Raw genomic sequence first — 15,566 nt, 5'->3', positions numbered from 1 at the left:
TGGATGCTGTACCATAAGAAACTGTTCCTTAGTAGAGTATGCCAGTTGTTTTTCCTCTCACTATTTGGACTCTACAGGATCTCAAAAATAAATATACTTAAGAGGACACCCTCTCATGAAACTTTAAAAACAAAACTTTTATTCTCTGTTACTTAGACACTGATCAAAGTCCTTCTATCCTTCTGTTTTTATGACCACTCAATATACTTTCATGGAGGTTTGATTATAACAGGATATCTGATGAATGCAATATTTCAGTGCAGATGGGAGCCGGTAGTGAGGTGGTTCAAAGATGGCAAGGAATCTTTGCAGCCTATATAATCTTTGTAGGATCCCAAGAGTTGAGAATGCAAGGGTGTTTTCTTCTTCCATGTATTTTCTAATGCTGTACAATACTAGATTTGTGAGGTGCAAAACTGCTACCCTTACTGAGATACTACAAAAACAGGAAATTGATGTGACTTACTTAACTGAGACTGAATGAGGGATTTGGCTGCCTTCATTGCTTGTTTTGGTACTGGTCTAATTCCTGCTTCCAGACAGAATCGGGCCCAGTTCAGGGGGGTCCCAGGCCTGGCCCAACTCATGCCCACAATTGCCCCATAGCAAGGAAATGTGGAGAAATGTGTTATCTGAGCCAGAGTTTCTGAGAGTGCTGAACTATAAATTGAACAAATAAATAAAAATCAGTGTTCCCTTTTTTTGTTGTTGTGTGACACAATGAAGTGTAAGTTGGAGCAAGGCCATGTGTAAGGGGGAAAATTAGAGCCGTTCCCAGTTGGGTAATTACTCCCCCCCCTCACCCCTGAGCATCACTTCCATCCTAAACTCCTTCAACAAACTCCCATGACTTTTTTTTTAAGTCTGAAATTGCATTAGAAGACAATTCCAGTGTAATGGAATCCCCCCCCCCCCCACATCTCCTTTCCTAGGAGGGAAACACACACAGTACAGTAGAATGAATGAAGTCACACTGTGCCCGGGAGAGCCCAGGAACCATTCACCTCCTCTGCTGGCAAAAGTGGTTGAGCCCTCATGTTCGCTGATCTTAAACTGCACAGCATACCTTTGTTCATAGGTTTGTGTCGGCGAACAGGAAGGCTAATCCAGGTTCACTGGCAGGGCTCACCTGCACAACACACCTATGTTTGTCGGACTGAGGCTGCACAGCCTTGGGTCGGTGAATGAAGGCATGCCGTGCAGCCTTGGTTTGGCAAACAGAGGCTTGCTGTATAGTGTCAGGTTGGTGAACGGGAGGGCTCACCCACACTGGTCAGCAGAAGAGATGCATAGTGTTGGTGTGGCACCTTCATCCATTCTACTGCACTTCTTTTGCTGGCTAATATGTATGATAATTCTGAAATATTTCAGACTGAAGATGATGGGAAACTGCTGTAGTTTAGGATTAGTACCAAGCCACCGTTAATTAGCTTTGGGGTCAGGAAAACTAGTAGAAGAGGCATGCAGCATTGGGTTCACCTGCACAACATGCCTTCATTTGCCAGCCTCTTAGCCATAATCCTTTTTTCTGAGTCTCTGAAGATAAGTTTTATTTCTGGGGTAGAGATCTGGCCTGAACTATGCTCTGACCACTATTTACTGAAGGCAAGGTTGACTATGACACCATCACACGAAAGGGAGGGGCACTTACAGAGGCACATGGATCCTTCCGGGTTCCAGAAAATACTGGGAGTTTTGGGATTCCAAACACTTGCTCTGTTTCAGCAAACTATGCAAAACAGAATTATTGCAGAGGGTTTTTTGCATAGGTCAACAGATGGAACCATATTGAAATATATATATTTCATACTAGACAGTTTCTATATCTTTGAATGTTTCATGTTTAAATGCTCATGTTTTGTTTTAGTTCTGTTTGAGATTTCTGCTTGTTTGCTGATTTTTGCACTTAAATGGCTGCATTATTTTCTTCAAGGTCAGGAACAGAAGGTGACACTGCCAGTGGGCATGCTCTGGTATATGAGGTCCTGCAGAGAGCTGTTCTCTCTCGGATGCTATTAAATATATGCCCTCTTTCAGCTGGTCTGGAGTTTTGGGCTAGGATATCATCAATATGCAGATGACATCCAGCTGTACCTGTTGATAGAAGCCATTTGTCTGATCCCCAATTCCTTGGCTAGGTGTCTGGAGGCTATGGTGGACTGGCTCAAGTGGAGTTGTTTGAAGTTAAATCCAGCTTAAGCCACTGTCCCAACTTAAGCCACTGTGATGAATACCATGGTCACTCCCAGGTTACATTACTGAGACTTGCTCTATACAGGACTGTCCTTGAATTTGTTCCTGAAACTTCAGCTGGTTCATAATGCAGCAGTATGGGTCTTTACTGCAGCCCAAAGGGGAGCACATATATGACCTGTGGTCTCTGAGCTGCACTGGCTCCAGATTGAGGACTAAGTCAAGTTCAAGGTTCTAGTTTTGACCTTCAAAGCCCTAAATGGTATGGAATCATCATATCTGCAGAACTTCTCTTACTATGTCTCCCAAAAAATCTAAGACTGAGCAAGCAAAATCTTTTCAGGATCCCTGACCACAAAGAAATTAATTTGGCCTCAACCAGGGTCAGGGCTTTTTTAGTCCTGGCCCTTACCTGCTGGAACACTCTGCCAAATGAGATCAGGGCCCTGTGGGACCTTAAACTGTTCTGCTTGTACAATGGAGTTGTTCTGCTGGGTTTATGGTTGAAGCCCTGGAATAACATCTACAGATTAGCTGGTCTACCTGGCTAAATTTACCTTATCCATTTACATCTTGGGGACTATATTTCATCTATTGTTCCCCTGTTTTTTCTTGTTAAGGATGCAGTGCCAAGAAACTAGTTTTAAATTGTTTAAATCAGTTATACAACTATATGTTTTAAAAACATTGTAATCTACCCTGAACCTCCAGGGAAGGATGGAATAGATATCTAATAAATACCTAAAATATTGGTCACTGGATTTTCCATCCTGTTGACTGTACTTGTTTTAAACTATGTAATCAATCTTAAGTCTCAGCAAGAAAAACAGACTAAAATTAATACATGTCACATATGGAACATTGATAGGATATTATATTGTTGTTGTTAGGTGCGAAGTCATGTCCGACCCATCGCAACCCCATGGACAATGATCCTCCAGGCCTTCCTGTCCTCTACCATTCCCCGTAGTCCATTTAAGTGGATATTATATTATCTTGCCTTTTTATTTATGAGGCTGAAGACTGAGGGAATCAAAAGTAATGCTTTCTTGTCATGTCCTTTGGCAGACATTTATTTGTAGATATTGTTGAATTTTATACAAAGTTCTCATCTACTCCAAGAACTCTCAGGATCAAATTCTTATCTTAAACTAGGCTTTCTCAACTAGGGTTTCGTGAAACCCTGGGGTTCCTTGATGGCTCTGGAAGGGCTTTCTAAATGGGTGGGAGTTAATTTTTAAAATACATATTTTTAAATTTGTTAAATATTTATCAACTTGGCCCCTTTCCCAAAATGGACAGTGATGGCCTGGAGGGGTGGGAAAGGGATAAGCCCCATGTGTGTGAGTGCGTGTACAAGCTATACTTCCCAAACATATTTTGAACGATCATATCACTTCTGTGGATTTCTTGAAGCCTGAAGAACAATTCAGGGTTTTTTCAATGGTAAAAAAGTTGAGAAAGTCCATCTTAAGCAATAGGTCCTAAAAAGCTGTTATGCAAGCCTGGATCCTTTGAACATAAGCACAAAAGTGCTGACAGAAATTGATGTTTTCCATCTCATCTTTCCCCAAAGCAGTTCCTCTGTGACTGCCCAAATGTAATGATGGACATGAGGAAATCTTTATAGGTAAGTGCCATGGGGGATTGCAGTGAGGAGGGAAATTGGATGAAACTGTCTAATTTGTATTCTTCTGCTGGGTGGAGAAAGCATAGCACAGGAACTTTTTGAGTACCACAAGAGGAAGGAGAAATGATTTAGCTCATCGGGCTATTTTTACAAAGTTTATCTCCTCTTTTAAAAATATTTCACAATATTATTTGTCTGTATGTGTGGAAGGTCCCCTAAGTATGCTGAAAATCCTGCCTTGACTGAGGATAAGCCTATTGATAACTTTAGGAAAGGATATCAGCTGATCTATAACCATTTAGATTGTTCCCTCTACCATACACATGCTGCTACACCAAATAAAAGATTGTCCCACTACCCACCAAATGACACCTACATTAAAACAATTTCTTTAATATTTCTGTCTTGATATTTCCACAATGGATGATAGGAATGGTAGGAATAAGTGGATGTTGACAGAAGAATTTCCAAGAACAGTAGATGCCAGATGAATATAAACATCATTTTGATTGCTTTAATTAAAAATTATTTAGAACCCACAGCAAAACATCATACCTTGAACAATATGGCAAATGATACTTTCACATGAATACATGTAATTTTATTTTCCCTAATTCAATTTATTAGCATTACTTTTCACACTTGGATAAAATAAAGCTTTTTACCACTCAATTTAGCATTTTAATATATATCTGCATCATATTTAGAAGAGTAAGGAATGACAAAAAGAACCTAACTTCCACCCTTAGGTAATCACTGTTTCCTAGCAATTGTATATGACCTAGATCTTTGCTGACTGTTCTTTTTCAATCTCTTATGGAGGCATTCTGAATGATCCTAAATAACCATTAAAAATGCTGACTCTGGAATACAGTTACCCAGTCTTGTCCTTACATATCTAAAGCAAATTTAAATTACAGAGAATAATTGTCCTGGAATGGTATCTGGTATCTTCTCCACTGTACAAATCATGTCCTTACATAGAAATGTGTATATCTATATGAGTTTCACAAATTCACAAATACACTCAATCTGCTGGACTGAAAGTGGAACTTGCCTCTCTATTCTAATGGGCAAATCTGGTCCTGTGTTACTGTTGTTTTCCACAGAAAAAGGAAATTAAATGACCTTCTGAAATACAAAAAAGGCATGTCCTTTTAAACATTTGACTACATAATCCATTTGTCTGAGAACAGGGCCCCATGAATATTTCACAAAGGTCAAATTTTTCATTTGGCTTACAGAACACTTATAAACTAGAAGTCCTAACTGCAACTCCCAAGCACATAACAGTGTCAAAGGTTACAGCATGTTTTTGTTTCACCCTGACTAAATTACTTGCAAATGTATTCAAACACAATATGAGAAGGTATTTTATTTTATTGAAAATAACGGACTGCAGACGCCTGAAAGAAAAGCTGAGGTACATCAAGCATAAACATGGGCAAAAATACATTGGTTTAGAAACCCATAAATCCTTATTTGAATCTGCCAACCTGAAAGCGAAGTAAAGCTTGAAAAAACTATTTTTCTTAAATGCTATGTCTGATTAAGCCATACTATTAAATGACAGCTGAACTTTAACATTAATATGATATTATTTAAATAACTGCATGACTTTTTTTTTACACTAAAAATGATGAATGATTTTTGGACAGCTCAATTGACATAAAGCAAGAAAATCCTTTAATAAGATTTGACAAAATGGAGACATATGCAGAATATTCGTTACAGCTCATGTCTCAGGGCCCTTCCTGGGGAGAATATGGGCTTGGCTGTGGAGTTTTATTATTATTATTTTGATTGTCTACAGGCGCTGAACCATCCCTTTCAATTGTCACTTCCTTTCTCCATGGATTTTGAATTTAGCTTGTGTCATTTACATATTATTCTTAATCAGAGAATTTTGTCTGCTATGCTTCAGTCTGTGAGAAGTTTGCAAAATAGAGGCAAGAGGTCCATGTATCTTAACCTTTTTCAGTTGAATAAACACCTCAAGATATTTTCCTGGGAAGATTAAGGACTGGTATATACAGCTTAAATCACTTAATGTGCAGCTATTTCCACATAGTAGCTGCTCACCATATGGATCAAACAATTTTTCTCCACAAAACACACTTCTCCTCAGACTACTTTGTCTGCTACAGAACCACTGAAAAATTTGTCTGATCCACATGGAAAGGAGAAGTAGTCCGGACTGTGGAGGCATTTAAAGTGGCCTCTATAAGGTGGTTGTAATATGAGTGCTGGCCTTTACAAAGTCACAATGCACTAAATAATAGCATTACATTGTTCAGTGTTAACCTTAAAGACCAAGAAAGAATAATGAGTACAGGTACTATGTTTGTTTTTAATTTTTTCTATCTTTCTATACATGTTTCAAGATGTATATAGATAGTTACTCCTAAACTGATTACTACTGTGTCTTGCAATGGCTAGTTCTCGCTCTTGTGTTTACAGTCCTTTTAAATCTTGTGATCTCAATTCTCATTCTAGGATTTTACCTTATTCCTGCCTTGCCCACACCTTTCTGTCTGACCCATCAGCCTCTGCTCAACTCTTGGCTCAGTTTAGTTACCTTCTGCTTTTTTTTCTCAGGTTGTCCTCTTTTTCTATCACCATCACCAGTGCTTCCATGAGTTTTCCTGCAGCTGTCCTTACATAAAACATTTTTTGCCTTGTGTTCGTTCTGAACCCTTTTCTGCCTACATTCATCTACATTCTTTTACTCACAGTGGTAAAAAATAAAGTAATAAATAATTTCTAATGGCATTTATCAGTACCGTTGAGAGCTTATCTCTCAACAAAAGCCTCTTAACCAACAAGGCATTTCAGTAATGACCCAAAAGAAGCTGTAAATCTTCTCTTCATGCAAGCTGTTTCAGAAAAGATACTGAGGTATTTATTTATATTTTTTATATATCACCCTTTCCTTTGGCTCAGGGCGGTAAGGACTTGACAGACATAGTTTGCATATAGGAGATTCAACCAACTATATAAGGAACTGGAAATATTATATTTGAGTTCCCCTACATTTTAAAAATATTTTATGAGAAAAATATACACAAAATACCACAAGTATCATTCTTTCTTGCATGCCAGAATCAAAGCTTTTGGAAATCAGCATGTGGTACACATGCATTGGCACATTGTTATGGAATTATGGAAATGGGAGACCTTTCTTTTATTCCTAAACCAAGGAGAGTAATTACAGAACTTGTATTCTTGACTCAAGCAACATGAGTAATCTGAGGAAATGGGAATGGATAGGGAAATAGGAGATATATACAGATCTTTCATTCTCTGTAACCATCTAGTGTACAGTGCACAGTGCTAACAGGAAAAGGGAAGACAGGCTGAAGCTTTGCTTGTGTACAGATGTGTCTTTTGTAAATAATGCAACCTAATGCAACCGCTCCCCCCCCTCCCTCCCTTCCTCCCAGAACTCCACCAGAGCGCTCTGGACCTGTTGTGGTATTGCACTGTTGCATCGTTATACTATTTTATTATATTGTTATACTGTTATATTATTCTGTTATATTGTTACAATCACTGTTATTAATTACTGTATGTTTTTTACGAAGACTGTTTCATGTATTGTTGATTAGTTTAATGTAAACCGCCCCGAGCCTTCGGGGAGGGCGGTATATAAATCTAAATAAATAAATAAATAAAATAAATGTTCCATGAATTATTTTAAATTATGCATGATGGGGTGGCTGAGAAAGTTGAACAGCTACTTAAAGCAATAGGTTTAGTATTCTACAGACCTAAAGCTAAAGTTCTGAAGAAAGGACTGTAGAGCAAAGCTATACTATTTTCACAGTGAAAGGAAGTAAGCACAATCACACTGAGTGTTGATTTTCGAATGAAGAAAGAAGATAAAGAATAGAAGAATCCCTACCTGGCTCTTACCTTCGTAACATTCCAGTTAGGATCCTTGAACTCTTGCCCAGGTTTGCATCTGTTTCTCTCAGCTGGGGGGAGAAGTTTTCATAGTAAAAAATACTGCATATAAACCTATTTTGTGAAGAAAACTGTGGTTTTGCAACAAACTAAATAAAATCTTCCTTACTGTATATGTACATTTAAAAAAATAAAATGTTTATACTATGTTTTTCTTCTCAATGAGGACCAAATCAGCTTACAACAACATTTTTCTCCCCTCCTGTATTTTAACTGTTCTATGAGAAAGGTTGGAAGAGAATTACTGGCAAAAGATCATCTAGCAGTCAAGTTGAGATTCAAACTTGTGTCTCCAGATCCAGCACTCAGACTTTGAATTTCATATTTTGACATTGTTCTTTATTATTATTATTACTAGAATTAAAGTCCATTGTAGCCCATACAACAGGTGCTATAATGGGAATAGTGATTATTACTAGAATTAAAGCCCGTTGTAGCTGATACAGCAGGCGCTATAATGGGAGGGAGGGGGAATTAGGAAAGAGAGAGAAGCATAGAAAGGAAGAGAGTGATGAAGATAGAGAGATACAAAGAGGAAAAGAAAAAAGAAAGAGAAAGGAAAGGAAAGAAAAGAAATGAGAGAGGGAAAAGAGTGGTAGCCAGAAATATAGGTGGAAGGGAAGAAACTAAGGAAGAGAGAGAGAGAGAGAGAGAGAGAGAGAGAGAGAGAGAGAAAAGAAAATATAGAGTAAGACAGCGAGAAGAAGATAGAGAATTATGGAGAAAGAGGGAGAATGTAACAGAGAGAAATTAAGTGAGGGAGAGAAGTAGAGAGGAGGGGGAGGGGAAGCCATCCCCTCCCTCCCCGCACCTCCAGTTGAGCCAGGAAGCCCTCACTCTGCCTCACAGAGGTGGCGTGAGGGCTTCTCGGCCCAAGGGGGAAGGGTAGCCATCCGTCTCCACCACACTCATTGCTGGGCTGGGGTGCCCAGGAGCACAATGGAGGCGAGTTCCTGATGGGCCTGATGGGGACAGGAACTATCCAAACTTCGGGCCAATCAGGATGCACAGCACACATCCCAATTGGCCTGAAGTCTGAACAGTTCCTGCCCACTCTCCGGCCACCTACCCCTTACTCTTTTATTTAACAGTGCAAGCTGTTACAGATGTAGACAAAAGTGAAAAATTAATCACAGCAGGCATAGGAAATATTCAGATCTGCATTTTACAGTATGGTTGACCTGTCAGAAGTTATGTATAGATATTTCAATTGTGCTGCTGCACTGTTTGTGGGAGGGGCTCTTTGACTGAGTCTTTAAAATAAAAATAGTTCCACTTTGTTTGTTCGTTTGTTCTATCTTGGGCTGTGCCTGGCATAAACATTCACTTACACATGCTGCCTTTTTAGGCAAGCATTATTGCAGAATGAAGAAGATGGAGGAAAATGTGTTCCTATAGATGGGAACTGCTGCTAGCAAAGCAAAGGCAAACAGTCTGACAGCAAATAGGCAGCTCAAATTGCAGACTAGGCAACACAATCAGTTAAAGAGATTATAAGGTATTTTGTTATCCCAAGCTAAGTGCTTTCTACCATGTTCCCGGTGGCTAGGTCTGAGCTGAGTCCCTGAGGAAACATGGTGGATAAAAGCACAAGCTTCCTGCTTCTGCAGAGCTGAGAGTCAGAAGCATCAACACTGTCCTCATTACACCTCCCTGGGCAGCTGTATGAATGGTTTGAACAGAAGAGTGAAGATGGAATGAAACCAAAGCCCTCTCCTTCAACAATGCCCTCTCCTTCTACCTGCCTGCAATCAATATCAATAACATACTTCAAAAGAGAAATGCTGACTGGCCAGCAAGAGACAAGAGATCAGCAATAGGGATACATCCAAGATGCCATGATATCCTTAATTTAAAAGCAGCATTCAACAAAGCTCACTTCCAGTATTATCGGTAGGCTTAATAAAAATGTGGAGAGAAACAGAGCAGAGAGGAGATATAATTGCATTTTCTTCGTCTGTGAACTTACATAAATATTCATATCCTTTTTTGCTTATGGACATCCCTATTATTATTGTTGTTGTTGTTGTTATATTTATTTCCTGCCATTCCCTAAGAGGCTCGTGGTGAGTAACAGTAGTATTAACCCCATTAAAATCCCCATTAAAAGACATTAAAAAATCCCAACATGATGGAAAAAGAATCCCATTACCACCCCCAGTACCAAAGCGACGGAGAGAATGAAGAAGGAGCAATGTACACTTCTAACCCGTGGGGGGGGGCATGACTCTAATTTGCTGACCCCAGCCTCAACCATAGTCCTGGTGGAAGAGCTCCGTTTTACAGTCCCTGGAGAATGCTGACAAATCCTGCAGGGCCCGTAGCTCACCTGGGAACTCATTCCACCAGGTAGGGGCCATGCCCTCGCCCTGGTTGAGGCTAGGTGTGCTTCCCTAGGGCCGGGAACGATCAATAGGTTCTCACCCATAGAGCCCTGCAGGATTCACATCCCTATATATTCACATCCCTATATATTCACATAAATGGATGGACTCATAGATAACAATACCCTATTATGTATTATTTGTACTTCCCATTGACTACTTTCTTGAGTTGTGAAACATCAGCTTCAGTCCACCATACATTTGAGAATTTTAAGACAACCAGATCAACCAACCAGATCCAAACTAAACAAGTCAAGAGAAATCAGCAATGAGGGTCTTGCAATGTCTTTAATTTCTTCTACCTTTTGGTAGCCAGTATAGCTGAGAATGCAGGGCATAAACATTTTAAATGTAATTCTTATCCATGATTTCTTTATGTATTTGTGAAACAGTCTGGGGGGTGGAATGTGTCCGGCTGTCCAAGTTGGAATAGGGCCAATCACAGTGCAGCCAGCAAACCCTGATTGGCCCTGCCGCTGCAGTTTCCACCCTCTGTCCCTGGACTCTAGCCTCTTTGCTCTCAGATGCACCTCAGTACCTGGAGCCAGCAGCAGATAAGGGGAGAGGGCCCTGGGCAAAGGGTCGAGGTGGAGGGGCATGCTAACAAGGGCCTCTTGGCCTGCTAAGCAGGGCCTGCTAACAAGGACCTCCCAGCCTGCTGACGAGGACCTCTTGGCCTGTTAGGCAGGACCTGCTAATGAGGGCCTCTTGGCCTGCTAGGCTGGGCCTGCTAACGAGCTGGTCAGTCCCCGTCCACCCCACTTGATCCGGCTGCGAGCTACGGCCCAAAGTCACCTTAAGTTGCCTGGCCAGGGGCCAGGGGAAGGGACCCTTTCAAGGCCTGTTCTTAGGAACGGGCTTTGAAGCTAGTTTAAATAGCTTATAGAATGCCTATGACATGGGCATTCTTTGTCTATATGGTCCCAACTGTAAGCAATGAGAACAAATAAAAATAAGATTAAAGAAACTAAACACATGTAGCAATAATGATAGAGAAAAATAAAGTGAACTGAAAATGATCAAAGCTTTTGTGCATATCCCTAGCACCTTCAGATGATTTGGACAACCCATTCATGTGGCAAGGATGATACAAAATGGTGGCTTCTTTTTGACCACTGGATGCTTCTGATTTATCAGTTCAAAACTGTATAAAATGCCTTGGATAATCACATTATTGTAATATCTCAGTAAGATGGAGTTCTAAAAAATTCATATATGTACCCTGAATAAGAGATGCTAGCTCAGGCATCCAGAGAGAATTTTCTGATAATGAAAAATGCAACTGAAGGTTTGTAACCTAGATGTCGTATTTGCCTTCTTAATAGCCTTTAGTGGTGAATGTGAATGTAGCAATACTCATCCTTGATCTCCATATGTCAGAGCAAGTAGAATATGTTATACCCAACAGTCAGAACAATGAAAGGAGTGGGATTGGGGGGGGGGGGTTGCCATGCACTGGGAATAAGGATGAATTATTGTGAATATGTCATTTCAAGAAATCTATGAAGGCAAAAGTACATTAAGACTCCTCTACTAATTGTTGTATTTCCCATGCTGGGCCCCTCTGAATTCACTCTGCCCAAGTGAAATCACATTTGACAGTTTATTTGTAAAATTAATTTAAAATAACATCCAGTTATGGCTTTATAATATTTTAGTTGGTTTGATTTAGGTACCTTTTAGGTAGAAAGGCAACCGATAAACTAAACATGTAAATTTGATCAATTATTGACATATATCCTGTCTGTTAGAACAGTTCCTCAGTGGAACAGGCTTCCTGGGGAGGTGGTGAGTTCTCCTTCTTTGGAAGTTTTTAAGCAGAGGCTAGATAGTAATCTGGTAGAAATGCTGATTTTATTAATTTAGGCAGATTGTGCGTGGGTGGGCAAGAATGGATATGCCAGTGTTTCTCTCTTGTGGCCATTCCTTGCATTCCCAGTGAATTGCTGATCACCACTGTGGAATGGTTGGTAAATTTCCTACAGGCCAGGCTGGATTCTGGAGATTTTTTGGGGGGTGGGATCAGTTGGGCATGAAACTGGGGTCACTGTAGGTGTGCGGGTAGTTGTGAAATCCGATATTGTGCAGGGGTTGGACTAGATGACCTTGCATGTCACTTCCAACTCTATGATTCTATGATCCCTTATCTTATTCTGTAGGAAAAGGTCCTATACCTTAGCGATCCCCAACCTGTGGGCTGCAGACCACATGTGGTCCTTCGACTAATTGGAGGTGGGCCCCGAAGGATACCTTCCCCCCCGCGGCCCTTTACTTCATCCCCCCCAGCCCTTTACAACACACTTCATTGTTGTGGCGTGTCTGTATCTTATTTTGAAGGGATGTTTAAACATTACCATAGCGATCAGAGAGTGCTAGGGCAGTGGTTGAGAGTAGAGGAGTAAACTACCCCCCCACCGGTCCTCAGTAAAAGGCGCTGAGTAGTCCCCGGTGAGTGGTCCCCGGCACTGAGTGGCCCCCAGTGATAAAAAGGTTGGGGACCACTGCTATACCTCATTGGCTAGAAACTAAGGTTTTCATTCTGAAGTTTAATCTCAGATTTTTGTAGTTACAGTATTTGCTGGCATATAAGACTACTTTCCCCCCCTGAAAAACATGCCTCCAAGTGGGGGGGGGGTCGTCCTATACGCCGGGTGCACTTCAGTTGGGATAGACATAGCTGCCCATAGTGGCCCATAGTACTGTAATGTAATGTAACAAACTCTATATTTTGAGTGGAAATATTGGGGTGTTGTCTTATACGCCCAGTCGTCTTATACGCCACCAAATACAGTAAATAACTGACAGATCATAGGGTTTGGAAAATATTGCTGTTGGAGAACAGGGTATAAATGTAGATATCAAAAGAAGATGACATGGATATGAACTTGGATTATGTGGTTAAAATATTCTTGGTCTGTCTGGTGAGGCAAAGACTTATAGCAAGTATTAGTCTGCTGCAACATGATTGCCTAGTTTTCCTTTTTTTAAATATTGCATACAGGATGGGGACAAATTTCAGGCCTTGACCCAGAAATTGCAGCTGGTACAAATTGTGGCTGCTAGAGTCCTCACAGGAACATCTTGGAGGATCCATATCCAGTCTGTTCTGAGGCAGTTGCATTGGTTGTCACTTGTGGACCGGATAAAATTCAAGGTTTTGGTGTTAAAAGTTAACAGGCTGTATATGGTCTGGGCCCCACATACCTACTGGACCTCCTATCTCCTTATGCCCACTGCAGAGCCTTATGAAATTGTTGGAAGTCCCTGGTCTGAGGGAGGTTCTCCTGGCCTTGACCAGGGCCAGGGCCTTTTCGATCCTGGCCCCTACTCGGAGCTTTCAGTTCTGCAGGGCCTGCCGAATGGAGCTCTTCTGCCAGGTCTTTGATTGAGGCCAGGGCAAGGAAGATCAGGGGCCCCTCACATTGATCCTCCTAGGAAGATCTACCTGGAGACTTGCTTCCAGTTGATCTGGGAGCTGGGGAGGGAGTTTCCTCATCGAGGGGGTTAACTGGGGGTTTTAATATTGTTTTTATGGGGTTTTAAATCTGTGTTATTAACTGCCACAGGCCTTTTCAGGAGTGATGGTATAGAACAGGGGTAGTCAACCTGCGGCCCTCTACATCAGTGGTCCCCAACCTTTCTGAGGTTGGGGACTGGCAGGGCATCGGGCCGCGCCCCCGCATCAGGCCGCGCCCCCGCATCAGGCCGTGCCCCCGCATCGGGCCACGCCCCCAAGCCGCGCCCGCACATCGGGCCGCGCCCCCGCGTCGGGCCGCACCCGCATGGGCGCGGCCAGGCCCCGATTCCCTCTCCCCGCCCTCCCGCAGTAAGAAGCTTCCCAGGCCGCAAGCTTGCGGCCTGGGAAGTTTTTTACTGTGGGGGGACGGGGAGAGGGAGCCGCGGCTCGGCGCCATGGCCTTCGAGGCCCGGCACCGGGCTGCGGCCCGCAGGTTGGGGACCACTGCTCTAGATGTCCATGGACTACAATTCCCATGAGCCCCTGACAACAAATCCTGGCAGGGGCTCATAGGAATTGTAGTCCATGGACATCTAGAAAGCCACAGATTGACTACCCCTGGTATAGAAGCTGAACTATAAATAAATTATATGCAGCTTTGCAAAAAAGAAAGCATTGATAATTATTTCCTTTTCCATCTATAATACTATAAATAATGAACTGTTTTTGGTGCTAAATTTAAGGTAGAAAACTTACTCGTTCTCGAGCACGCTGAATTTTCTCTCTGTCATGGCTGAGATTTTCCAACATCTCCTGACCAATCTGCTCTGCATGAACAAATAAAAACAAAAATCATAAATAAAAAGAAGACCATGACTGTAAGTGGCAGGCTGAAATATAATAAATGCAAGTTAATATTATTATTAACCACCTTAAATGTAAAGACAGAAAAAATAAACAGTACTTTAAAAATAATCATGAATGTCATGAAGAATTGCATCAGAACTTTAAACCACAAAACCGAAGCATCATAAATAGACAAACCATACTGATTTAAAGCACTGTGCATGATGCATCAAACATATTCAGCAGTGTATACCTGTCAGTAACTCTCTATGCATGATACTATGTGCGAGAAAATCAATATTATTGTTATTAGGGAAGGTGTCACACTATCATGTATACATGTGTTAATTTGAAAACATTTGTTACCCTCTTTCATTAAAGAGAGATTCAAGCTTAGCTTTTATTTTTTTAAAAACACACCTATACCTCACTTTCCCCCTAAACAGGACGCAAATACTTTTATCACATTGTTCTCCTCCCACCCCACTCTATTGTAACAGCAACCACTTTCTGAGGAAAGTTAGCTTGAGAGGGACTGATGGAGCCAGAGTCACCTAGCAAGCTTCTATGGCAGAGACAAGATTAAAATCCCCTTGCCCCAGGCCCTAGTCCAGCACTTGAACCACTATGACTGACTATGCAGAAAAGGCTAGGCCTGCGCTTGCAGGGCAGCGTGACTAATCCCCGTTATGCATGACATCAACATCAGCCTGCCCCCCCCCCCCCCGGCCTATTTTAAGGCCTCTGATGGCCCATGGAAAGGGAACACTGATTTTCCAGCGTTCCCTTTTTTGCCATGGCCACCATCAGAGGCCAGGCTTGTGCACAAAGGAAGAGCCAGGCCTTCAAGACCCAGCTCATCCCTCTGCTACAGTGGCTGGGAGGGGACAGAAAATGCCCCATTTGGCTCTGCAATGCTTCACAGCACCACAGGATCGAATTGGGTGTTTTTTTGTATTTTGCAGGAAGGTGGTATTGCATTCTCACACAATCCCACCTTCCTGCAACACCCCCCCCCCACACACACACACCGCTCTCCTGTGTGGCAGAACCTTTCTGCCGTGGCTGCATTTCCCATGAGGACACATTT

The 15,566-nt window shown here is 41.7% G+C and overlaps 1 protein-coding gene across 6 annotated transcripts in view; it reads right to left on the bottom strand.

Annotated features, from left to right (window-relative positions):
- VTI1A (vesicle transport through interaction with t-SNAREs 1A) overlaps positions 1-15,566 on the bottom strand; it is a 338,695-nt gene that overhangs the window by 115,647 nt on the left and 207,482 nt on the right. For 3 of the 6 annotated variants that reach the window (XM_077349742.1, XM_077349745.1, XM_077349743.1), the window contains 2 exons: positions 14,387-14,457; positions 7,739-7,800 (listed from right to left, as the gene is read on the bottom strand). In XM_077349742.1, the coding sequence (XP_077205857.1) occupies positions 7,739-7,800; positions 14,387-14,457 (133 nt within the window). Of the gene's footprint in view, positions 1-4,361; positions 4,955-7,727; positions 7,801-14,386; positions 14,458-15,566 lie in introns of those variants that run through there. The other 3 variants (XM_077349746.1, XM_077349747.1, XM_077349744.1) reach the window with 2 other exon arrangements.

Source organism: Paroedura picta, chromosome 8 (assembly GCF_049243985.1).
Source record: "Paroedura picta isolate Pp20150507F chromosome 8, Ppicta_v3.0, whole genome shotgun sequence".
Lineage (NCBI taxonomy): Eukaryota > Metazoa > Chordata > Lepidosauria > Squamata > Gekkonidae > Paroedura > Paroedura picta.
The sequence above is the reverse complement of the archived record's forward strand: the minus strand, read 5'-3'. Positions and strand labels throughout refer to the sequence as shown.